The 25,791-nt window shown below is 42.2% G+C and overlaps 1 protein-coding gene and 1 long non-coding RNA gene across 5 annotated transcripts in view; one reads left to right on the top strand and one right to left on the bottom strand.

Moving 5' to 3' along the window:
- Nucleotides 1-22,605, bottom strand: part of CCNJL (cyclin J like) — a 32,304-nt gene extending 9,699 nt beyond the window's left edge. For all 3 annotated transcript variants that reach the window (XM_013178502.3, XM_066977223.1, XM_066977224.1), the window contains exons 1-2: nt 22,335-22,605; nt 9,774-9,984 (exon numbers count right to left, since the gene is read on the bottom strand). In XM_013178502.3, the coding sequence (XP_013033956.1) occupies nt 9,774-9,984; nt 22,335-22,412 (289 nt within the window). In that variant the 5' untranslated portion in view covers nt 22,413-22,605. The remainder of the gene's footprint in view (nt 1-9,773; nt 9,985-22,334) is intronic.
- Nucleotides 4,240-23,952, top strand: LOC106034383 (uncharacterized). 2 transcript variants are annotated; one of them, XR_010824945.1, is made up of 4 exons: nt 4,240-4,365; nt 7,907-8,039; nt 13,550-13,699; nt 23,128-23,952. It is a non-coding gene; the product is annotated as an uncharacterized lncRNA (long non-coding RNA). The 2 variants fall into 2 exon arrangements; XR_007163671.2 differs by lacking the exon at nt 4,240-4,365 and adding an exon at nt 4,396-4,778 and having other exon boundaries at nt 23,128-23,951.
- Nucleotides 23,953-25,791: the final 1,839 nt, after the last annotated feature.

The following is a 25,791-nucleotide window of genomic DNA, read 5'->3' as shown; positions in this document are numbered from 1 at the left end:
AATCAGCTCACAACAGCAAGGCCACCCATTCCCAGCAAAGCAGAGATACTGCTTGGCTTCTCTCAGCCTCTACATAAATTGCAATCCACAGCAGGAGAAGCCATTTCTGTCTTTTCACTGTAGGCACGAACAAGCTAATGGACCTCTACTTACCCAAAGAGAGAACCAGACTCTGCTATGCTACAAGAAATTATAAAAATATGCCCGAAACAGAATGCAATGAGCAGCTTTCAATACTAGATTACAGAAGTACATTAGTTTCTACCCTTGTTTCACAACGCTGTTCAAGAGGCCTTCTTACCAAGGTAACCAGGATGCCACATTCCTCTTATTCATTCCTCCATCAAAATTACTTGGGGGACAAGGATGACATAAAAGTTACTGTCCCTTCTTCTCAAGCTGCCCACTGAATGCAGTTTTAAAACTAAAACAAGAACACCAGTAATCTCAAATCCCAGTTACTTGCTTAAAATAGCAATTCTGTCAAAGCATCTCTCCTCCTCAAGTTGCTTTTGAAGCCAGTTTTTTTGACAATAACTGGAAGCGGTTTGCTGAAAGGCATTCAGTCAAGTACGAAGAAGGCAGTGTGGAGAAAATAGAGCAAGGAAGATCTAATATTGAGGAAAAAAAGCTCCTTTGGGTATGAATACTATCCTTTGGGTATGGAAGCTAAATGCACACGCTACAAAAAGGAAGACATTAAAAACCCTCGGGCAACACCACCTTTGCCCTTGCTGCTTCAGAATTTCTCTTTGTTCCTTCCTGTCTTGGAGGGCCTCATTAGCTAGGGTCACTGAAAGGCTAAGAGAAGTACACTCTAACTAAGTGATTAACATAAATAATTCCTATGGGATTAGCAGAGAGCATACATTTTCAGAGTCAAGATAGCTGAACAAAGCTGCACCCTTTTCTAAATTGCATTTAGCAGCCTATTGAGACCACAGCAGTCTCTAGAATGACTCAGTTTTTCACAAGCAGCTAAAGTATTGTCACTGTGTACAGAAAAACAGGATCTCACTCTATTTACCCTTCTTTAAAAAGAAGAATATATATTTATGTGTGTGTGTGTATCCATAGTAGATCTGATGCCCCCAGGATTGGACCTATCAGTAATAAAGCAAGGTGTTACTTTGCTGCTAAATTAAGAAAGCACACTTTTTAAAATTCTCACTGTTACCAAGCCAAAAATGACATATCTCCAGCCCTGCTTTGTTCAAAAACTAGCAAGAAGCAATTGCCGGTAATAATAATTGTCCAGTACTACTTAAGTAACATCCTTGCTGAAAAATCCAAACCCATTCACTTAGGTGCATTGCTATTTAAAAAGTATTTTGGAGTTATTTCTCTTTGTTCCTGGAAGCATGTATCCCACAAATGACTTTTGCTTCAGTGATCCTCCCATCACCTCTACAAGAGTCCTCTTTTACTAAGACAGATTAATTGACGAGATATTAGCATGTCATATGGCTTCAGAGTATTCTTGTCAAATCTAAAAACAATTAAAAACAGTATTGTACCAGAAAATTATGTTAAAAATCTTGATATCCATTTAGGATAGCAATTCTATCCAACAAAATGTCTCCAGTGTCTTAAAAGCCTGACAGAATTTTCTGTACTATTAGCAGCTTAACTATTTTTTCGACACATTTAAAAATGTATTTCTATCTTTGAGCCTGTTCAGATATCATAGATATGGAATGCATTAAAAGTGTAATAGACTCCACCACAGAAGACCTTAACAGTAAGAATGAAATATAAAATTCACCCATCATATGGAATAAACAGTCCTTTCCTGTTCTATCAGTGAAAAAAAAAAAACTTTAAAATTTAGGAGTCTGTATACACACATTCATGAATCCCCTTGGTAAACCTGAATTTAGAACTGTTTAAGAAAAATGAAAATTGAGAAGTTAACCCTTTGGGTCCTTTTCCTACCCAAGGTGACGTCACAGTCTGATACAGAAGCTTAAGGATCGTGCTAGCAGAAATAGGAGAAACCGCTGTATGCCCAGGAAACCAAGGATCTGTTATTCTAACTTCTGTAAGTTACAGTTCCTTCTAACTTCCCACTAAACCTTGGAAATTTCAAGATGTCAGACTAGTCTGGAGAACAGAGAAAGCAGACTATCAGCATGGTAGCATTGGAAAGCTACCATACTGACACAGGGCAAAGCTGTTTAAAAGCTAAATGAACTTGGTCAAGTCAAAGTTAAAATTAATGGGCAACAGTTAAATTTAGTGATTTAGATCTTTTTTTTTTCCTCCTGCTTTTTAATACTAGTTCTTAATTTTAATGTTAGATAACAGCAGTCACTGCAGCAAATTGGAGACCGAGTATAAATGTAGCTAGATAAACTGAAGATCCCAGAACTGAGACAGGAATTGGTAAGTAAATCAATTGAGGAATGTCACTTTAACTAAACTGTAAAATTCAAACACAAGCTACTTTCCAAAGCAATATGCAGCCAAAGTAGTCACTTTTTCTTTCACAGTCCCACCTTAACCTGAAAACTTTACTTGCCAAGCACTGGCCATCTATTTTTAAATTGAAATCTGGAAATGACAGCAAAAGTTAGCTCATTGCACCAGACCAAATAGATCACAGGCACGCTGGGAAAGACTAAGTTTAGGATGATTTTGAAATGCCATGTGTCCTTCTCCAATACATTTTCTTCCATAAGTTAGAACATAAATACTACTGCTACTTTGGCTTCTTTAGCAGTACTACAGAAACTCAGATCCTTTGCGCAGGGTATTTATTATTTACCAGGATCTCCAGTAAAAATGTTGCAAAAATATTCAAGGCTCAGGCGAGACAGTTGCAAGCCTAGGGTAGTCCAGGCAATATACTTTAGCTGGTTTAATCAACAACACCCTTAGGGAAGAAAAGCAAAACTGTTTGAGCAACATTATCACCTGGAGTCTGGAGTGCGAAGTTTCTTAGAATTGCTTATCTGAGTCATCTGCATGCTTCTGAAATGCCACTATAGACAACCTCAGTTTCAAGGTTTGCTGTTGTATTCAGGCTGTTAGTTACCTATAAAGCTATTTAGTTATCACTGTTGTCCTCAAAAAGAGTTTTTTATTTTGAGGTGACAGAGTCCTAAGCCTTTAAAGGAAGGTTTATTTTAAGTATGTCTAAAATTTACAACATCCACAAGGAGGCCTACTGAGGTCAATAGAATGAATAAAATAAGGTGAAAATATAATGGAAGTTTACATTTGTTTGTGACTAACTTGTTTTTAAATTCTAAATAAGTGGTCATGTGCCCCCATCCCCACACACGAAAATAAAAATAAGTGCTCTTTATAGTACATATCAATGCTTTTGATGAATGAAACACTGATTAAATCCTACTGTCAGGGGAACAGGTTTAAGTTATAAAGAGTACATTTCATTAATATATTTGTCACATTATCAAAACAGCCTATCCATCCATTCCAGCTTTTCCTTAGGAAAAAATAAAGGTCACAGGAGCATCACTGCTGTCAAACATACCCTGAAGTATTGATTCATCCACTGTAGGAGGTAAAAGTCACTAGGTACACCTACCTGCAGAGCACACAGTTCAGAGTGTTTGTGGCAGGTGGGTAAATGGTTTTCCTGGCATTTTGCACGGATACTAAAACAAAAGCAGAATGTGCAGGCAGGTTTTTTTTATTACATTTTCAGGGTCCTTGAGAAGACCAAGCAACAAAAAAAGGACTGCCAATTTAAAGAGAAATTAAAATGCAAGTATTTTTTGTCCCGTAAACAATCAAAATTGATCCAAATAAAGGATAGACCAGTCAAGCCCAACATAAAATCCAGACCTGTGGCTACTGACACAGCTTTTTTTTTTAATTATTATTCCTATCTTGGTCCAGAAGGCACTACAACAAACTTCTGACACTCTCTCCCATGCCACTCCTAGACAAATACAGTTTCTAACAGTCCTCTAAGCAAGAGAGGAAAGAGACAGGCTGATTAGAGATACCATGTTGAATTCCTTTTTCTGTAGTGTCTTGCAAAGCCAGCAGTCAGGGATTTTTCAATGGTCTGTACAATACCTAGCACACATGCAAACCATGGTGCTTAATGCACCTGAGTTTCTAATAACTTCCTAGTAAAGTTTAACATATTAAAGAAAATATTCTGCCCATGTTATATCACCAGGTAAATGAAAAATGTATAACTTTATAAGCAAGTTTTATAAGCACAACTCCATATCTGGGACTGACACACACTATTGTCTTGCTCAGCTGCCTTTGTCAGAAGAGCTACCTGCTCGTGAAAGCGGGACAGTAAATGAAGAATGGATCACAAAGCACAGGCCAGTGGGAAAACTGACTGCTGATGGTTTTACACAGGCAACAGGGAATTAGGTAATAAACAATTATCCATGCCCTAAATTCAGCCCAGTTAGGACTAACATCTTTTCGTGCTCTAATTTCTTTAGTGTCCTAACTCAGCTATTAAGAATCCACTGGCATATTAAGGAATTGGGCAAAATAAAGACAACCACAAGAAAATTAACACAGTGCTCTGTAAAGCAATGCAGCACTGGATGTGTTAAAGCTTTGCTTACAACAATACTCAAATGTAAAAACTGTTAGTGTGTCTCCATAGCAGCAGAACCCTCCAGAAAGAGGGGCCCATAAGAACTAGAATTGCTGGAACATTCAATGCAGCTGAATGGCTCAGGGAGAGCAAGCTGGTGCTTTTATCAGCTGCTGAAGCACCTGCTACTGAAGAGGGTTAGCTAATCAGGGAAGAAAGAAGCATCTGTAAGGTGCAGGTAGGATTTTACAGCAACAGGCAAAAGCTGTACTGCTTGAACTATAGTTACACACCGTAACATTGCAACAACCAAATACCACGGTTACAAAACTCACAGGAGAAACAGTTGTGGTGGTTTAAAACATACTGCCCAGGTGCTTGCTGTCTCCCCAGAGTTTACTTCTGCAGCTGGACCAGTTGAACAGTTTGTATCAGTGCATCTCATCTACTTTGGGGCAGCTGGTTTGGACAGCTTTTGGCAGGCAATTTAAGGCAAGCAGCACTATAGCAGATGGGATGTCCTTACATAATCTTTATCCAACAGAGCTAGAGCACCTTAAAAATATCACACCCATTTTCTGTAATAAATTGCCTGATTAAGATGCAGTCTGTAGCATTACAACCTGCTGCTGCTCAGCAGTGCTCCTCTGCAAGGGGCTGCCTTCCCCCCAGCTGCTGAGGACATGGAGTGAAATGTGAGTTCCTCAATTCTCTCCAGCCAAAACGTTACTTAACATTTACTTACATGTGTAACTTACTTAAAATCAATCCACTTACAGAAACTATTTAAATGCCAGCTGATTTTGTCTGGAGAAAGCCAGAGATTACTCAAAACACTGGTGGGAGAGGTGGGGAGTACACTACAGGTAGACAAGGAAAGTAATAACACTTTTCAGCCATCTTATCTGTTTCCAAAGTGAGCATCTATCCATGGCTGAGTGCTGAGACAAGGATCCTGGCTTCTGTGCAGGTGAACTGGTTGGTAATCATCCTGCACCAAAGCCAGCTGTGTTGCCAGAAGACCAGCAGTCCCAGCTGCACAGCACTGCCACCTACCAAAAGCCACCATCTCCCCGGTTTACCAGCAAAGCAGTCAACCTGGGTAGTCACTAGTCTGCATCAAGCAAGGGACACATGGAGTTTCTTGAGCAGTTTTAACTGCTGAATGTCACTGAGGATCTTCTTGCAGCAGCAGGAACCTACAACCTCTTCCATTAGCACAGCTGGACCAGGAAAGGAGGTCCTCTGTCTTCCAGCCATGTACCTAGCCAAAATGTCCATGTGGACTAGGTCTGACTGTGTTACAAAAGCACGTTTCGCTTGTGATTCTGGTTTGGAGCATAAAGTTTCCTTTAATGTAAGTGAAGGAAAAAAACATCTGTTCTGAACACATTCCTGAAGTACCTAAAATCAGTTTTTCCAGTGATATTTCCTTCCCTCCCCCAATAGCTTTCAGTTCACCTCTAGATTTCGGTGAACAAGTATCATTCATTTTCAGAACTGATTCAGAGGAAATAACTGTTGATGACGTTAGTAAACTTCAAAGCTTTTATAGCTGTTCTGAGGGGCTAAACTATCTGAGAGGAATTTCCAGAGGCCTTCTCCAATTATCACTCAGTGCATACATTGCAGAAGAAACATACATCTTCCGACTAGAGAATGACTGGGTGATTCAGGGGACACACACCCACGTTCCTCTCAACTGCAGCAAGTCCAGGCTGAACATTATTTGGCTATCAGCACAATTTGTCTGGAACAGTGTTATCTTCCCACTCCCTCATCTCCTCTGCAGTTATTACTGTCGAGGGAAGCACTATCATCATCCGGTTTCCATGTCTGGGGAAACTGATGAGCCAGTCAAAATGCTTTTCTAGAACACAGCAGGAGAAAATAGCTCCAGCTAACTTACAGACAACCAGGGAAATGCTGCGATCCGTGTCGCGAGAACACTGCTGTTGTATGCTCAAAGATGTGTGACAGTAAAGTTTGTAGGTGGAGGGTAAAAAAAAAAAAAATTTTTTTTTGAGCTCCTTTAGATCTGAGATAGAAGCAAACTTCAACCTAAATACAAGTTGCCAACAATTTCTCTGAGCTTACCCAATTGTACTCAACTAACATTTAGCTTATAATTTTGTTGCTTCCATTTCAAAAGCTGTGTCCCCAAAAGCTTCCCTATTGACCCCTCCCAACCCTCTCAAAAAAAACATAAACCATCCCCGCACTTACATGTAAGAATTCTTACCTCTAACCAGACCTCGTCTTGCTTGTGGTCTGCACACTACCCTTAACCTCTTGCTTTTTTCTAAGGAAGTTTGTTTTTTCCTCCTGATTGCTTTCTCAAAACATGTTTGTAATGTTTAGTGAAAGATATTCTGTGTTAAACATTCATCTTGATGGAGTAAACAGCAGCATTTTGAAAAATTGCTAACTGAACTACTTCATAAAGCTGAAGTTTTTGTTTGTCTAAAGTTATATACGTATTTTTAATAAGTACAAAGTCTTGCTACGCAGACTGAAGAGCACTTTCGCTGCAATTCTTTGCTGAAAAACAATGCAACTTCCTACAGTAATACTTTGCAGGAAGTTCTAATTGCTGCATTTGCAATAACAGGCAAGGAACCAGTTTTATTCTTCTTTGCTAGAGAAAGACACTTCAGGTGACTTCAGGTCAATACTCCGAGACTTTTAGTACAAAGCTGAAGAGAAAAATCATATTACAAGATTTTTTCCATTTCATATCATTTTGAAAATTACAACCTAAATCCAGGAATCCCTGCTTAGTGTCAGATAACTTTTCCTGACTTGACTTGCATCAGCTCAAGCTACACATACCAGAAAAGAAGGTCCTTACTACACATTAAGATGGCCCTAACAGTAAACAACAGTGTTTGCTGTGCTCCCCAAAGTCTCCAGACTGAACACTAGAATATAAAACCTTATCTATAGAAATTATTTAGACATCGTTTTGTGCAAAGCTGCTTTGGTTCAACTTTCAGTATTTTACTTCTACACATTGGTAGGAAAGCTACCTTTACAATAACGGATCTTTCCCTATAAGGCATGATTCTATTCCAGATCCGGATGTACGAATGCTGCTGCATACGCTAGTGTCAATTTTAGAAAGATTCTCATATTCATTAGCTCACTAGACCCAGACCTGCTCTTTTAATCAAATTGCCTTAAAAAAATAATAAAGCAGAAGTTGCAAAACATTTCCCTCTAGTGCTATTGCAGGGCAGTTTGTGAGCTTTCCTTTGCTTCACAGTTGCTTAGAAGTGATATAGAGTTGCATTTGACTTTATTCATTTACATAAGGACAGCCTCAAAAGCTTTTTATTATTATTATTATTTCTTTTTAAATCCTAGAAGCTACAGGAGTCCAGCCCTCCCAATCTCATAAAGGAAACTTCTGCCCAAGATCCTACCATTATACCAACTCTGACAACTCCTACAAAGTTTGAGGGTACCACTTCCATCCTGTCTGTGTAGCACTGCAAATGTAAGTTACAGCTATAAATTCTTCCTCTAAATCAAAAGAAAAAAAAGTTTTTAATAAGAACCATTGAAGCATCAATTTTATGCTGGGAAAAATGGAAGAGGAGTATCCTTGAAATAGTCAGATTTAAAGAAAATCCTATTCTCTATTCCTGAAGGTCACATTCATCCATGTACTTGGGAGGAAAAAAAAAAAACAAAAACAAAAACACAGCAATGCTATGAGGCTTCTTGCAGTTATGATGTTACACAAACACACACACATACTAAAAAAATAAATCCATCAGAAGGTCCAAAAGCTGAGGAGTGCATTTCTGAACAGACTTCAGTCTCCAGGCTACCTGAACCTGGTATTTCATTCTGCTGCATTTGAAATAAAGGGCGCAGTTTCCTAAAAATTTTAAGGTCAGCCTTAGTCCCTCTCCCCTCCTTTGCAAGGGCATGAAGCTTGTCTGACCCCTCAGGAGAGTGAAGAAAAATCTTTGGTAAACAGAAAGAAAATACTTCCTCAGCTGGGATAGTTTTCTGCCAATTTACTTTTCCAAAGGAGCTCACAAAATGTTCAGGTCAGCAGAACCGCAACAGCTCTACCCAGGGCTCATGTAGGCTGCAGCAAAACTACACCTACAGAAACCGTTTCGATTCTTTGTTCTGATTTTAATCTTGGCCTTTTTTGTAACATGAACCAGCAACTGCTCCATATAATTCACCACCTTTTTCTGATGAGTGAACAGTGCTTAAATATACCATATGTATGGTTTGTTAGTCTTTTACCATTATCTCTGCAGATTAAGCTCTTCAGAGCACACCCAGCAGGGAAAAGCAGTAGCAAACCTGCATCCTGAGGAATAAGCAAATAACATCACCTTATTTCCTTGAGAAATGGTTTCTGGGTCTTCATAGCAATTTTTACCTTAATCAGTATGACTACTTGCACCTTCCAGCCACTAATGCTGCAGTTTGCGTAACTTTTGTTGTCCACAACAATAGCATGCTTCTCTGCCTGGCTCCTATATGGCAGGATGATTTCCCTGTAACCTAGAAACAGAGTTTGTAAGCCTGCAAGGGTAGTCTGCAATTCATTGAGGCACCAGCCCCACTGCCTTCCACTTGCACAGCACTGGCTGCAGAGACTTCAAGAAAATACTAATGACAAATATTCAAGATCTTTTTTCAAGTGGATGCCAACACCAGACCTTCAGTGTTACATAGCAATGACCAGCTATTTGATAGGAGCCCAGAACAAGCAACAGACATTCCAGCATCATCAACATATCCTCATGAAACAATTTTCCTTTTGCCCCTGTGCAAGAAAACTCTGATTTACAAGGAACCGATTATGCCCAGTGATAACAGAGGCACAGAGACAAGGACAGATCTCCAGGAGAGACTGTGTTACACATGCTATTCTCTACTACCGATTTTTCCCTAGAACCAAACTCTCCCAGTCTTGCCACCTCCTTTCCGTCACTCCCTGATCTTCGTCATCCCTTTCCACTGATCCAGCTTCAGCTACCCAAAATTCCCCTGCACGTTAACACCAGCATGCAGATGTGCAACACAAGTTGGGCAGAATTTAAGACTACTTTATGCCTTTCTGTGGACTTCATTAGGCACTTACCCTAAGTAGACAGAAGCTGCAGTCTTAACAGAGAAAACAGCACACGACGTGTAAGGAGAACAACCATCTGCTCAGAGAAAGTTAAAAAAAGGCCTTAGTAGACAGCAGCCAACTTACTTGCTAGGAGAAGACAGGCAAATGAAGTGATGTACAGTTGCTTGACACTGATATTGTAGCGATCCATGAAGAGGTCCAGTAAGTAGACAGCGAGATGCCGGGCTGTAGGGCAGAGGCTGCAACGGTTGCTGAGGATGGTCAAGAGATCAATGAAGTACCGGCGCATCCCAATCTGTGGTGAATGGGCCTTATACAAAGGTAGGTTAAGCTCCTACAGGGGGTAACAGAGAAGGAGAAAAAAAAAAAAAGGAGGAAAGAGGTAAGGAAATATCCCATTTATATACCATTTTGCTGTCTGGAATCCCAACCACCACCTGCTGCGGCAGCCACTTAGCAAATACAGCACTGATTGACACAGAAATCAGGGCTGGGTCAGGGCATGTTTTGACAGTCAATTAACTTCTAGTTCTTGGGTCATCCATGCACTTCCCTTACAAACATTTAACACGTGCTCAAATACTTTAAATTAGTTTAACCCAGGAGCTTGCAATTCTCAGGAACACCAAAATCCTTTGCCATGAAAGTTGTCCCTTAAGGACTGCTTTTTATTTTGTTCACCCAAACTGGACTGTTAAGTACTGTTTCATAGGCTGTCACTGCAAGATATGCTTCTCCTATACTGTCCCTTCTTTCATTGCCCAACTTCCTACATCCTGTGCCAAAAAAAAAAAAAATAGGTCTCTAGCATAAAGAACTATCTAATGTTAAAACACACGCACAGTGCATAGCTGCAGTAAGAAAAAATATAGACATTAACAAGAAAAAATCATGGGAGAATGATTAGACTTCTAATTACAGCAAAGTCAAGCACTTTCTGTACTAACCTATTTCAGCATTATAAAAGCTAACAATCTGACAGATTGTTTCATGTGGTATACAAATTTTCATTTTAAAGGCAGAATTATTGAAGTTTTCGGTCTACCTATGCTAGATCTTCACCTGCAAGGGTTTTCCACACAGGTTTGTAGCCACTATGCAAAGAGTAGGTTAAGGGAACGAGTGAAGATCCTTGGGAACACCCAAAAAAAATCTAATGCCTACATTTAATACTTTCTTAGTTTAGAAATAATCATTTACTAATGCATTACCATGACCAGACTTTAATAAAAATAGGCTGAATACACGTCAGTAGGCATGGATAAGGAAAAAAAAATCAGGTACATCTCAGTAATTCAGATTCCACTTATACGTCATTTTCGTATTACATGTATTTGAAAAAGAGTTAGAAGTAGCATAGTGCTGCAAGATAAATGCGTATTATATTGGAATACAGAGTGGTACATAGAGCAGTTAATCCTACTAAACAAATCAAGACGAAGAGATCAGAGCTCCAAAGTATCTGCACTGGCTGCACCGTTTACAGAGGAGGCACCACCATGCAGAGCTGGTGCGGTGGCTGCCCCCCCTCTCTCGTCTCCCTGGAAGGAAGCACTCGGTGAGCAGGTTCAGCTTATCAGGAGAAAAGAGCGACACAATCGGGCTCAGAAGGGCATGCAGAACTGGAAACCAGAGAGGATCCCTAACAAGAAGTAACTTAGGAAGACAGCAAGCCAAGTGCTGTTAGGGATGATTGCTTCCCAGGCCTTCAAAAAAAGAAAAAAGAAAAGTCAGTGAAAAGGCATTCTGGACTGAACGGGCACAGACTGGGGACAGGCACACAGCCCTCTTAGATCTGGGGCAGCCTTCACTGGGAGGGGATTATAAAAAAATCCCCCACCAGTAACAATTTATAAAGGAGAGAGACAATGGAAGATGTCCTCCCACATTGTTTTATGCCCAGAAATCCCTCATAAATTCAATTTTTTAATTGCCTTGCATACCCTTATGCACCCCTACTCACTGCACTCCACTGGAGAATTTATGAAGACCACTCAAAGCACTGAATTTAAACCAATCGGATTATTCTGCCACTAGTTTAACACAGACATTTTACTCCCATTTAAGACACCTACCTTTTTCCTTCCTCCCATCACCCCAATCAGTTGCTAGTAAAGACTGTGAGAGGCATTCTGATTTTGTGCACCAAAATAAAACCATGGGGGCTTCCATATAACAAGAATTAAACTAGGCAAGATTCAATTACAGGGTTAAATTAGGAGATGCTACAGGCCGTGGTTCCTTACAAGCTCCCAGGTATTAACTGATCCAGGGTTATCATCTGTGCACAGGCAAGAGCCTTGCCGTGCAGCACATAGCACCAAGCAGCTAAGTACTTCAGTAGGGCTGCTTTTAGGATCAGCCTGAAACGCTGAGATGGCTTCCTATGAGAGAGAGGCAGATGGTGTAACAATGCAAGAGCTGGATAAGCAGGCTCACAGTTGTGTTTGGCAACCACCGAAGACCTATACAAAGTGAGAAGCCCTACAAACAAAGCCGTGGATATGCATCCCCTTCCATCAACTCCTCTTAGGTTTCTTTTGCATAAGTTCATCAAGGGAAAAAAAAAAAAAAAGAAGTTACTTCTTGAATGCAAAAAATGCCTAGCTACTTGGAGATACTGTTGAGGACTAGGAACTACAGCTCTGGAAAAAAAATATCGTATAACAAGAATAAAATCATTTCCGATGCTTAAACTTTTCCTCTATCTCCAGAAAAGCAGTAGAGAAGAAACTGTTAGTCCTGCCGCCTGCTGGAATTGCCCTTTCATATACTGCTTCTGCTTATCCCTGACCTGTTCTCTCCTCTCCACTCCAACCGCCCGGCTGTGGGCTGCTGCACCATCACCACATCAAAATGCTAAAAGCAGCAGGATTGTAAGAGGCTTACAGGTGTCTTGAAACTTACTCAACAAACTTTGCTCAACGTATTGATCAGCATCTCTCAGCAAAAAGCCTCCAGAAAGACAGGGCACAGCATTTAAAGCGATCACCACGATCTCCAAACACAAAAAGGTTTGTAAAATCGTGACTGCACATGGACAGCAAAAGAAGCTGCTTTAAGGCGAAGACAATTCATAAGCCACCTCCCACCAGCTTCAAGACCTGACCTAAGAGAAGGGAATCAGTGTAAACATGTTTAAGTGGTGTTAAAGACAGCATATCTCCCTCAGCAATCACATCCGAAAGACAGCCAGGCTCCTGACAGTGGCTCCCCATTCATCACACAGCCACAGCTCCGGAGGCAAGCTGACTGCCCAGCGGGCCCAAGGGACCAGGCTGCATCTGTGTATCGGATGGTTTTGTAACTGGGCTGAGCAAACTCTTCAGAACCCACCCCTAGAGGAGATACAAAGCAACAAGACTTAACAGAAGCAAAATAACCGAGCCAGATGAAGCTTACACCTTCACTGGCTGTTTGAACTAAATCAGCCAAACTACAGCTGAAGAGGAGAGGACAAAAACTTGACGGGATCAATTCCTCCAGCTCCCTTACAGCAGCAGTTGCCATAGTCCTGTCTGCCCAACATTTACTTTGGTTGGAGTACTACATCAGATAGCTTGGGTGTTCAGTATGGAAAGAAATTCCACACAGACTTTTTGCTGTCCGATTTCTTTTCAGCACAATTCTCCCACTGATTTAAGCCAGTAATGAACTGACAAGCAGTGGGAAAGTTAACAAGTGATGTGACAGGATGGTAATAAGTCATACCAGTAATGCTCAGTTCTCAGAACAAAAGTGAAATTCATCAAGGTATTTTAGAACAGCTCAGAGGCTTCTTGACAGGAAGATGAAACTAACAAATATGCCTCAGATTCTGAAATTCATGGAGATGTTAAATGAATTTAGCTTTCTACCATGTCACTTGGACTTCAGTCTGGATCTGTTCTCCCCCACAGGCGAAGCAAGCAGCATCCTGACTTCCTGCAACAGCTCCAGTGTTTTTGCCATCTTCCTCTACCTCTCAGCACCATCCATCTCCTTTGCAAGACACCCAAGCTGCTGCACACAGGGATGTCCAGAGCACTGCATCTTCTGTGGAGAGCCAGGTAAATTACCTTCCCATTTCTGGAGCAGAATGAAGCACCTAAACCAGAGCTACTCAATGAAAGTAAAGTCCATTCATCTAAAAACAGCTGTTCAAATACTTCCCCTACATAGACACAAGTTCAATTTACAATGGTAAACCTGATCCTTATCTCACTATTATTCCTTTTTAACCCCATTAACTACTTCTGTTTCTGGACATGTGAACAGAATCCAGAAGATTGCCCCTGCTACCACAATTCACAGATCTTGATTACCAATCCTAAATCAAAATCAGAAAAAAAGGTTCCAACCAATTAACAAAAATGCCCAGCAAAGTACGTAAGCCTCAACAAGACCTCCACAATCCTTCTTAATCCAGGGGAACGCTATCTAAACCCAAGAAAGCACCACTTGTGTGTGATGTCAATATATGGCACTCCAATTTAAAATTAAAAAAAAAAAAGGACATGGAAAAGGCTGCTAAGTATTTCAAGTCAGAAGACTAGTGAAAACAAGGGTGACTTAGGCAATCGCTTAACGGTCTGTATGTTGCATGTTCTGGAAAACAGCAAGTAGGTTCCTTCCACTAGATTCTTAGAATTCCAGTAGTAAGAACAACAGATACTGCAAAACTGTTGCCATTAAAACAGGAAGGAAATGCCTGCAGATTAAAAATAAAGGGAAAATTATCTAGCATGCTATTAAGAGTAGGTCTATGAAAGAGAAAAGCTCCTTCCTGGTTTGTGTTCTAACCAGTCCTCCAGCTGGGGAAGAAAGGTATCAAATTGATCTCCCAGATATAGTTATTGCACCAAGTATGAGAAATCATGAAAAGCCAACACCACTATACCATTATTTAGGCAGGTGAGAAGATTATATACAAGGAATTTAAAAACAAGGCTTGAGAGAGGGTTAAAAATTTAGTTTATTATTATTATTATTTTTTAATTATAGTGACTTGAAAATTCAGAGCCCTCTGCATGCTTTTTCACAGTTAAGACTAGATAGCATCCTATCGATTTAATTCTGCACCTATTGGCATGCTACTCACTCTTCCCCACAAAAACAGTCCTTCAGCAGCACAAATTGCAGTGCTAGCCCTTCCAGTAACAAAATCATTTGTAGAAAGCTTGTTGGCAAGTCTCTCTGTGCTGGGGCAGCTGACTGCAATTTAATGAATAGGTCAGAAAGGTTACGAATTTGTATGTTTGTGAACAGTCTGACAGTAGAGTTGATGAATTTAGCATTTGCTAATCTCCAGGGTGCCCGAGCAAACTCAACCTCAAAGAGAAAGGCAAAGATAACAGAATCACAGAATCGTCTAGGTTGGAAGAGACCTCCAAGATCATCTAGTCCAACCTCTGCCCTAACAGTAACAAGTCCTCCACTAAACCATATCACTAAGGGCTACATCTAAACGTCTTTTAAAGACCTCCAGGGATGGCGACTCAACCACCTCCCTGGGCAGCCCATTCCAATGCCTAACAACCCTTTCAGTAAAGAAGTTCTTCCTAACATCCAACCTAAACCTCCCCTGGTGCAACTTTAGCCCATTCCCCCTCGTCCTGTCACCAGGCACGTGGGAGAACAGACCAACCCCCACCTCTTTACAGCCTCCTTTAAGGTACCTATAGAGAGCGATGAGGTCTCCCCTGAGCCTCCTCTTCTCCAGGCTGAACAACCCCAGCTCCCTCAGCCGCTCCTCGTAAGACTTGCTCTCCAGACCCCTCACCAGCTTCGTTGCCCTTCTCTGGACTCTCTCAAGCACCTCCATGTCCTTCTTGTAGCGAGGGGCCCAAAACTGAACACAGTACTCGAGGTGAAGCCTCACCAGAGCCGAGTACAGGGGGACAATCACCTCCTTAGACCTGCTGGCCACACTGCTTCTTATGCAAGCCAGGATGCTGTTGGCCTTCTTGGCCACCTGAGCACACTACTGGCTCATATTCAGCCGACTATCAACCAGTACTCCCAGGTCCTTCTCGGCCAGGCAGCTTTCCAACCACTCATCTCCCAGCCTGTAGTGCTGCTTGGGGTTGTTGCGCCCCAGGTGCAGGACCCGGCACTTGGCCTTGTTGAACTTCATGCAGTTGACCTCAGCCCATCAGTCCAGCCTATCCAGATCCTCCTGCAGAGCCTTCCTTCCCTCGAGCAGATCGACACACGCACCTAACTTGGTGTCATCTGCAAACTTACTGAGGGTGCACTCGATCCCCTCATCCAGGTCATCGATAAAGATATTAAAGAGGACCGGCCCCAGCACTGAGCCCTGGGGGACACCACTAGTGACCGGCCTCCAACTGGATTTGGCTCCATTCACCACAACTCTTTGGGCCCGGCCATCCAGCCAGTTTTTAACCCAACAAAGCGTACGCCAGTCCAAGCCACGAGCAGCCAGTTTCTCGAGGAGAATGGTGTGGGGAACGGTGTCAAAAGCCTTACTGAAGTCAAGGTAGACCACATCCACAGCCTTTCCCTCATCCACCAAGCACGTCACTTGGTCATAGAAGGAGATCAGGTTCGTCAAGCAGGACCTGCCTTTCATAAACCCATGCTGACTGGGCCTGATCGCCTGGTTGCCCTGCAAGTGCCGCGTGATGACACTTAAGATAATCTGCTCCATGAGCTTCCCTGGCACTGAGGTCAAACTAACAGGCCTATAGTTCCCCGGGTCTACCCTCCAGCCCTTCTTGTAGATGGGCGTCACGTTTGCTAGCCGCCAGTCGACTGGGACCTCCCCTGATAGCCAGGACTGCCGATAAATAATGGAAAGCGGCTTGGCCAGCTCCTCCGCCAGTTTGCTCAGTACCCTCGGGTGGATCCCATCCGGCCCCATCGACTTGCGTACATCCAAGTGTCGTAGCAGGTCACCAACCATTTCCTCATGGATAGCAAGGGCCACATCTTGCTCCCCATCCCCTTCCACCAGCTCAGGGTACCAGGTATCCAGAGAACAACCGGTCTTGCCGCTAAAGACTGAGGCAAAGAAGGCATTGAGCACCTCAGCCTTTTCCTCATCTTTTGTAACTAAGTTTCCCCCCGCATCCAGTAAAGGATGGAGATTCTCCTTAGTCCTTTTTGCATTGATGTATTTGTAAAAACGTTTTTTGTTATCTTTAACGGCAGTAGCCAGATTGAGCTCCAGATGAGCTTTGGCCTTTCTAATTTTGTCCCTGCACAGCCTCGCAACATCCTTATAGTCCTCCTGAGTAGCCCGCCCTCTTTTCCAAAGATTATAAACCCTCCTTTTTCTCCTAAGCTCGAGCCACAACTCTCTGCTCAGCCAGGCCGGTCTAGTTCCGCGTCGGCTCGTCTTTGGGCATGTGGGGACAGACCACTCCTGAGCCGTTAAGATTTTCCTTCTTGAGAAGTGCCCAGCCTTCCTGGACTCCTTTGCCCTTCAGAACCTAAGTGACAGGGCAGTGCTCTTTGGGTATAACCAGCAGGATGCATTTCCTCTCAGAGTTGAAACACATGGTAAAAGTCCTCAAGCATCCACACTAGATTCGGCTGTGCAAGCACAAGCCATGCTGTCCAGTAACACACACAGAGCAATCACAACTGTTAGATGTTAAAATGATAAGGGACAGCCTAGGATTCACTGCGTGATCTGTTACTCTTATTCTCAGCCCTGCTGCGACCTCCTTTCAGTCAAGCCTGGAAGCTACTGAGCTACTGTTTCCTTTTATTTAAGGGCTCTTCACTTCTTTCAGACAAATCTTAATCAGACTGTCAGAGAAGTGCCAGTCTTGCACAGCATCTGGATTCACAATGGAGGAAGTAAGAGACCAACCTGGCAGAACCACATTAAAAAAAAAGTCAGACAATTCCTCTTACTATTTCTAGTGAAAATTTAAAACCCAGAGATTTTCTAATAAGGGCACATAGACAACATATCCTTTATTTTTCTCTTGCTCAGCAGCGACCAATCAGGTGGATGGAGCAACAGCTTAAACACACACTTAAACCACATAGATCAGTGCTACCAGCTGCTACCCTTACTGATTTATGATGCATTCCATAGATGCACAAATGAAAAACACCATAAATTAAGATTTTCTTCTGTTACCATTGCTCCTGTACACTCAAATGAAGCACGAAACTCACATGCACCTCCTTCCAGAACTCCAGCCACGTAAAGGAACCACAAGTGCCAACCTACTCAATGACTTTGTCTTACACTGGGCTATTTCACTTGCATTTTCAAAAAACAACCCCGTTTTTCAGAATACCCAGAAAGAAAAGCAGGCTCCATTCCTTAAAATCAGAGCTTTGTTTAAACTCTTAAATTAAGCTTCAGTCATACTACCAAGATGTCATACAAAAAAACCCTCCAAACACATGGCAGACCGGGCCAGTCCTTCAACTGCACTTACGAACTTTTCGAGCTTACACATACTGCCCTTCAGCATCCTCCCAACAGTCCCAAACATTTGAACTCTAAGAGCAAGTTGAACTACTATGGTGCTTGAAAATCCACTACTTCATGTGTTTCACTGTGGTATTTCATCAGACATTTCATTAAGTCCTTCTTACACAGTTCAAAGCAGTCAGAAGTTCAGCAGCTAATCTGAGAAGGATCAGAGAAAGGAGTGTGAAAATTGAAATTCTACTTTAAGGAGAAAGAGATCATGAGTAACCATGTACTTTACCAGGACACCTGTTTCTTTCAGCTTCATGCATATGCTGCTATCAATAACATAACCAAGTTACAGCTAGCAGCCAGCAATGCTATTGTTACCGCTTTTCAAAAGCTAGATTCCTCCCCCCCACACCAAGTGAACAGATTATGCTGTTGTTGCTGGACTGCCACTTTTGGAAAAAGCCTAATATTAATAAACCTCGATGCCTCTAACACCTACTCTCTTCTTACCGCTCATTCAAACTGGAGAAGCTCATCAGAATAAAAGGTTAATGTTTTATCTTTTTGATTAATCGTAATGGCAGAGAGTCCAAACTCTTTTGCATGTCTACAGGTATCTGGGACCCCTGAAGTTCTCATCTAGAATTCATTTTAAAATCAAAAACAGAAGCATCACCTACACAATGCCGTAGTGCCTTCCCTCTTCTTAAACTGCATGTGCAGTTGTCTGGTCTGCACCAATCCAGATTTCAGACCGTGCCAGGCAGATTTGAACGTATCAAACTTACCATCAGTACTAGGTAAGCATTGAAAGGATGACAAGTTTTTAAAATAACAAGGACAAGAGTGGACTTACTGGCTAAAAATAGTACGTGTTACATTAAAATCTTCATGCTATCAACAGGTCAAGTAAACCAGGTGCTTCAGCAGAACTAGAGAAAACACAAGGACATAATCTACTATAGAAATACAGGCACATACACTGGATGCAGGGAGAAGAAGAAAAGATTGTATTTTTACAGAATAAACTTAATAACATGATACTGCACTACTTCTAACAAGAAGATTTAGAACTGTAAGAAATGTGCATATGGCCGGTGAAGATAAGGGCCCCTCACAACAAGCTCTGTGTGCCTTGCGGTCCTGCTTCAGGGACTGCAGTCCAAACTGAAACTGTGGATTCAAGCTGAGGGAAAAGTTGCATGTCAAAACAGAACGAAACACTTCACTGTGGTAAACAGCATTTCTCATGAGATCTTTAAACCCCAAGAGGAGGTGGGAGACAGGAGCTTTCTCCTAGAGGAACTCACTCAGACCTTCTTACCACTTAGAGGCACATTTTTACAACTTAAAGGACTGTTTGGTTTCAGCAGAAAGAAGATCAGCTCTCCTGACCTGGCTGAAAGCAACTGCAGACTGCAATTTAGACTCCCATAAAAAAGATCAAGTTACAATATTAACCTTTTCAATTCACAAACAACAAGTCCTGTAAAATTTGGCCCTCCTCTGAGATGCTATGCAACAGATGAATAAAAAGGGAAATGCAGGCAGATCTAGTAATTCTCATTAATTGCAGGAAATGAACTTATCCTGGAAGGAAACAGCCCAGCAGAAGTACAGAAACAGGAGAGAAATAGCCACCAGACATCACTCGGTTTGCTGGGACACTAAGACTGCCGTCTAAAGTAAAGAATTTCCTCAAACAGAACAAAAACCAACCAAACAAAAAAAACAAACAACCACACACTGACTTGTTACTTAGCTTTCCACACTTCTGGAGTATTCAAGTGGGGAGAGTTTTGTAGAGATGTCGCAGTAGTTCCACTTCCATTTAGAAAGCTCTCTGATTTCTGATGGAGAAGTCAGCTGCCTGGAACAACCAGTACCTTTCCATTATCACCTATTTCTACAATGGCCCTATGTTACTGAAGAATCAGAAAACATCAGCACACTCAGCACCTTTTATGGCTTGGCGTATGTCAACTTTCCTAATACAAACATACACAGTATGCTTTGTTTTTTATTTTTCTTCCTGGCTCAGGCTTGCAACAGGTTTAATGTTCTGGTCTAACCCAGAGAAACAAACTCTCATTTAAAGTCTAAGGATGAGCGCAGCGCTTTTGAAACATAAGTGTTGTACTCTGATAGACCAGCACTCCCAATACCTTACAGAATACAGCCCTGCAAAGCTATCACTGCATCCCAATAACCACAGCACAGGTATTTCACTAGTCAGACAATTCAGGAGCTATTAATTTCCTCCACATTGAACTAGAGCCTTTGGGAAGTCACAAAGTCTTGCAGTATCTTTCAGCCCTCTCTGAAGTAGAAGCCAGGTGCATTTGGTGTGTGCTCTGTCTGATGGATGTGTTCTACATGAGAGCAGACAACATCTGGCACAAAACCTCCAGCTTCCAAGTTGGTTAACAAGAACTTCCAATCCATGTGCGTGTAACATTTTTTGCAGTTAACATAAAACATCGGATTGTTTCAACTTATGTCTTAATTGCTTCTAGTTGTCCATCAGCTGTTCTAGCAAAAAGAGCGGTGTGAAATTTTATTTCTTACCTTAAACACAGACTTTAAGGTACATTCTTCAAAGAAGTTGAATAGCCCGCAACACGCATTTCAACCTCCTCGACAAGCATCTTTTATTAAGTTACTTTCCTATCAGACTCACATACTTCAAACTGAGACCTGTTTGTTCTCACCCAAGACACACCGGTCCAGACTAAGACTCCTCAGCAAGCATCTTAAAACAGAGAAGTCGTGTAGGCTTGAGAGCACCATTGCCTGAATTTTCTGTATCCCAGTATTAACGAGCTAATATACTAATAATGCACTAACACGGTAGTGGGGATGCAACAACTTCAGTTTATTTTGTTCTATGCAGTTTTGCTACAGGCATCCCTAAAACTGGTCTAGGCTTACAAAACTGGCTTCAGTCCCTCAAAATTGATCTTCCCAAACTTTGCTGCAGGACCCTTTTGAGCAGTTTCACAACATTTTATGATAAATTGTGATGTTTTGAACAAAAACAAAACAGAGAACCTCAGCAATACACTAAGAGCTGTTTCTGCAGAATATTACTTGAAAAAAAAAAATCACAGAAAGTGAACCAAAGAAGTCTTAACACCTGCCATTATTTTTCCTTGATACATGAGCACTCTGGATTGTCATGTTGTACTTCCTTCAAAAAGAAAAGCAACCTCACAAGGTGGGTTGAATTAGTATATGAAAGCATTGTAAACCTTCCTCACAGCAGAGAAAGGGCAGCCCAGAGACTCTCTCCCTCTTTGAAGGTTTTTTCAGTTCAAGCAGTTCTTGTCATTTCAGCTAGCCTAGGTTTAGTATCCATCAACAAAGGAGTGGTTTTTAGGAATTTAGAGCAGTGAGATGCATCCAGAATGAAGACTGAAGAATTAAGTTGTTGATTAAAAGGTAGCAGATACACTGAACTTAAAAAAGACACCAACCACCAAAAAAATACCCCCAGCCTCTTCTTCCCCTGTCAGTTGGCTTCCCCCAGTTCTCCCTGCCCCGTGGAAGGCCGAGGAGCCCAGCCTCAGCTGGCAGACAAGAGAACAAACCAACCCGATTGCGAGAGACCTGGTAGCAATTGCATCACCTGGCAGAAGTTATTGCTAGACGACAGTAAAGAAGACAAAGGGTGCAGAACATCCAAAGCGTTCACTTTGTTAGCAGTAACTTTATGAGCTTAAAGCTGTGTCAACTACAGGTAGGCAATGTTTGCTGTGGGCTCGCTCCCACGTTCCCCATGTTAACAAGCTGCATTTAGAGCTTCTTCAGAGCTGGGGATCTACCAAAGGAAACAAAGAGCAAACAAGTAACTTTAGTTTTACCTGCCCGCAGTGCAAGTACAGGAATTCACTATTTTGTGTATTGCAAGCCATTTTTTTGGCTTTCTAATCTGCCTGTAACGACACCCTAACTTCTAGAAAAGTCATTACAAGCCCTGTTGGTGCATCTTTCAGTTCCTTTACAACTTGCCAGGGAACAAGGTCCCATATTTTCCTCGAATCTTAGCATTTATCTTGGTGAAAAGAAGCAAAACCATTTCTTGGCTTCCTGCGATGCGCTGATTTTTCTTTGCCTCCGTGCTCTCTTGGCATCTAACCTAAGGAGCGACCAGCAGGCCGCCTAAGTTAAAGCTGCCGACCAGTCGGGGCAGGTGGCGGGTCGTGCGGCTTCGGCTTGGGGCAGGTCCCGGCCAGGAGCACACCGCAGGGGAGGGGAGAAGGAGGAGGGAGAGGAACAGAGCGGGGACAAACCTTCGTCCTCAGGGCCTGATGGATGTCTGCCGCCAGCTCCCCTTTCCACCACCGCTCCTCCATCCTCGTTCTTCCCATCCAACCAAAGGTCCGGAGGAGGCTCGGGGGCGCTCTGCCGCCAGGGGGAACAAACCGGCCGAGGCTCTTGCCGCCGGCTCTTTGCCCTCCCCGGGGCCCCGAGTCCCCCCTCGGTGCTGCTGCGGCTCCCCCAAGCCCCCCGCGGGCCGGGAGCAGCCGCTGCCAGCCGCCGCCGGGGGGGCGGAAGCCCCGCGGCCGGGGAGGGGGAGGGGGGGGGAGGAGGAGGAGGAGGAGGAGGAAGAAAAGGCGGTGGGGGTGCCGCTGCCCCCCCCCGACGGTGCGGCGCTGGGGTTAATTGGCTGTAATTAAGAGGCGGCCGCCGAGGGGGAAGCCGAGCCTCTGGGAGCCTTGGGGCTGGGCGAGGAGGGCTGCCTGGGAAGCGGGACACGGAGCTTCTCCCGGCTTCAAGCCTGTGAATGCTCAATAGTACTCTCGGTGTTAACATAAGAAATGGGTTTTGTTCTCGTTTTATGAGTCTGTGTTCAGCTGCCAGAAACTTGTAGACCGCACGTTTGCTTGGGGCTGAAAGTGAGCTCTTCAGACCAGATCTGACAGGAGCACAGCTCCCTGTCGGGCCACGCAGCAAGGTTTGCCTCTCCCGGTGACCAGCAAGCAACTCCGACCTGTTCTGATGCCGAGCTGGGACCAGCCAAGGGATGCACTTCCCTCCTGTCCCCATACCTAAGCCATAACTTGCATCTCTTGTTTGTGACAGGTCCCGTCCTTGACACACAGACAGAAGGACGCTGACAGTAGCTGCAGATTTGTCGTTTGCCTTCAGCCCAGCCTGGCTAAAATTTCAGACTGATAACCACTGCTTTGCTCTGGGGGCTCGTGGCCCACCATCCCTCCCAACCTATCCTATACCAAAGTCTCTCTATTGATCTGTTCAGGATAAAGAATTTCCTGAGAAATTTCACCAGGCCTAGCAGCAGCTTTCCCATTTAAGGAAATGAACTCCAGTTTCAGAATTATTATTATTTAAAATAAAATACGCGAATTGCCTGTCATTCTACACAGGATTTTGCAAAAAGAACCTCACAAAATATTTTCTTCATTGCTTTCCAAAAGAGAAGAAACAGAAGAAACCTGCATGCTTCATTTAAAGTATATATTTGTGTTGATTTTAATGTTCCTGGGAAAGTATTTTTGTGATCAACAAATTTGTTGACCAATTCTTCTGGTGAAAACATACTGTGGTTGTTTATGGTCTATTTTCTGGCTTGTCCCCTGCTGTAAAGGAGGAGCAATGAAGTTAAGTGGCAACAGCTATTAAACCTACAGATAAAAGCTGCCACCAAGTGTCCATCAGAAATAATTTTCCCCTATTTTCTTTCTAGTACATCTAATTGTCCTGGTATCCCTTAAACAAAGTACTTGAGTCCCTTAATTTAAGCAAGGACACTATTTTTTTCTCTTTTTACTTGAAACTGAACACATGCTTAAGAAATGTGTTGCATAACACTGAGCATTTCCTTACAAGTAATCCATTCATAATTCATACAATGTATTCATTTCCTATAACTTTTTCACATCTGTATTATCTCAACATAATTCTCAAGTTTATTCATGTTAAATAATTAATTGATATAAATTCTTCAAAATAAAGTTTCAATAATATGAACATAGTATGGATTTTCAAATATTCTTTACGTCCCTATCATCTATTGCTTTAAAACATTTTAAATCTAAATTATTTAAGAAAATCTTTAGAGATTCCATTTAAAAAAGAAAATTGATCCCTATAATGCTGGTTTTAATTTACCAGCCAAAAGATTTTATTTTTCAAGATTATGGCCCACATACTTCACCTGTTCCAATTGAAAATTAATTATCATGCATCAAAAGTGTTCTTCAGTAACTGCATTGATAATGAAAATTGAAACAAATAATGAATCGAGTTGGTTCTCCTTTCTCTAGCATAACAATGTTAGTAGTGCTCAAATAGACTGCCTTGCTGATTTAAAAAAAAAAACACAACAAGTTTATTTGGTATCATAAACTATGCACAGTAACAAACTCAACAGAACAGTAGTTCTAGGATTGATAAGAGCTCAGGCATAGCCTTGAACCTTGGAATTGCTTTATTTTGAAGGAGGGAGTGCCAGCAAGGCCACGTACATAAAACAGGGAATCCAGTACTATTCCATTTGATAGTCAAACAATCTGCAGACATTATACCATAACTTGACTTGTTGATATTCTAAAAATTGGCTGCAGTTACAGTATACTTTTTCAATCCAAGCAGGATCATTCAAGTCATCAAAAAGTTCTGATATAACGGTACAGTTTGGGTTAAAATACAAGCTATAGCCACATCAGAACTGTGTTTATTAAACTTTCAAGTGTTTTAAAAGACAGACTGAGCAAGATCAAAGCAAAATCCATGAGGGCTCCTAAAGTAAATAGGCTTACATAGAATTTATATTAATTTAGAGAAAGTTTATGTTAATTCATCATCATTAATAAGTCAAGGCTAAGTAAAGCACGAGTACAAAGACAGTAAGGCTTCATTGATGTAAGCCTAGTTTCAAATCAATGACATTGAGTATTGAAGACTTTTTCTCTAAAAAAATAAACAGTTTAACTCGAGCAGGTCAGTATCTTCACCACTCTTCCATTGTTCTGAACGCTAAGACAATGAAATTTGTATAACGCTGAACAAAGCTATCTGAAAATAGTTAAGGACACAACCTTGAGTTTGCCAGAGTGTCTCAGGCCACCTGCATTTTACCTGCCAGCACAATAAGCTCAGAATAGCCAGAGGCTCAGTTAGGGAAGCAACACCATGGAAATGCTGCTGCATTGCAGAGAAAGTGCTGAGAGATGCTAAGCCTGCATCAGTAAGGAGCTGGGGTGCTCTTAGTTGAGCCTATGTAGAAAAAAGGTGCTTCCTAGTCAAGTCTTACATGCAATACAAACAGTACCAGCTCACGACTGTACCCCTATCAGGGAGGCTATGTGTGCCCAAAGGACATCTAGAAGCAACTCAGGCCAGTTAGCTCACCCCCCCACCTGCTACCAGAAGCAAAGACAAGCTCCTCTAGTGCCTATTGAGGGGACCAATGCCAGCAGGGATGACCTTGTACCTGTCTAGGGCCCAACACCCCCACTACATATTTCCTTTCCCAGGTGAGCAGCCCAGGTGGTTACTACCCAGGTGCCTCCCATTTCAACAGGATCCCAAAGCCAAGTTGGCTCATCAACAGCTTGAGCACTAATTTAAGTCAATTTAAGTGCTCTCAGTGGAAGTATAGTGTGATAAATTCTTGATGTTGAAAAAAAGCGATCTTCCTTCTCTCTGATTCTCCATGTCTCTCTATCTTTTCCTATCCTGGTTCCCTTGTTCCTTTGTACTAGTCCTGTCACTCATCACATG

Source organism: Anser cygnoides, chromosome 14, assembly GCF_040182565.1.
Source record: "Anser cygnoides isolate HZ-2024a breed goose chromosome 14, Taihu_goose_T2T_genome, whole genome shotgun sequence".
NCBI lineage: Eukaryota > Metazoa > Chordata > Aves > Anseriformes > Anatidae > Anser > Anser cygnoides.
The sequence above is the reverse complement of the archived record's forward strand: the minus strand, read 5'-3'. Positions and strand labels throughout refer to the sequence as shown.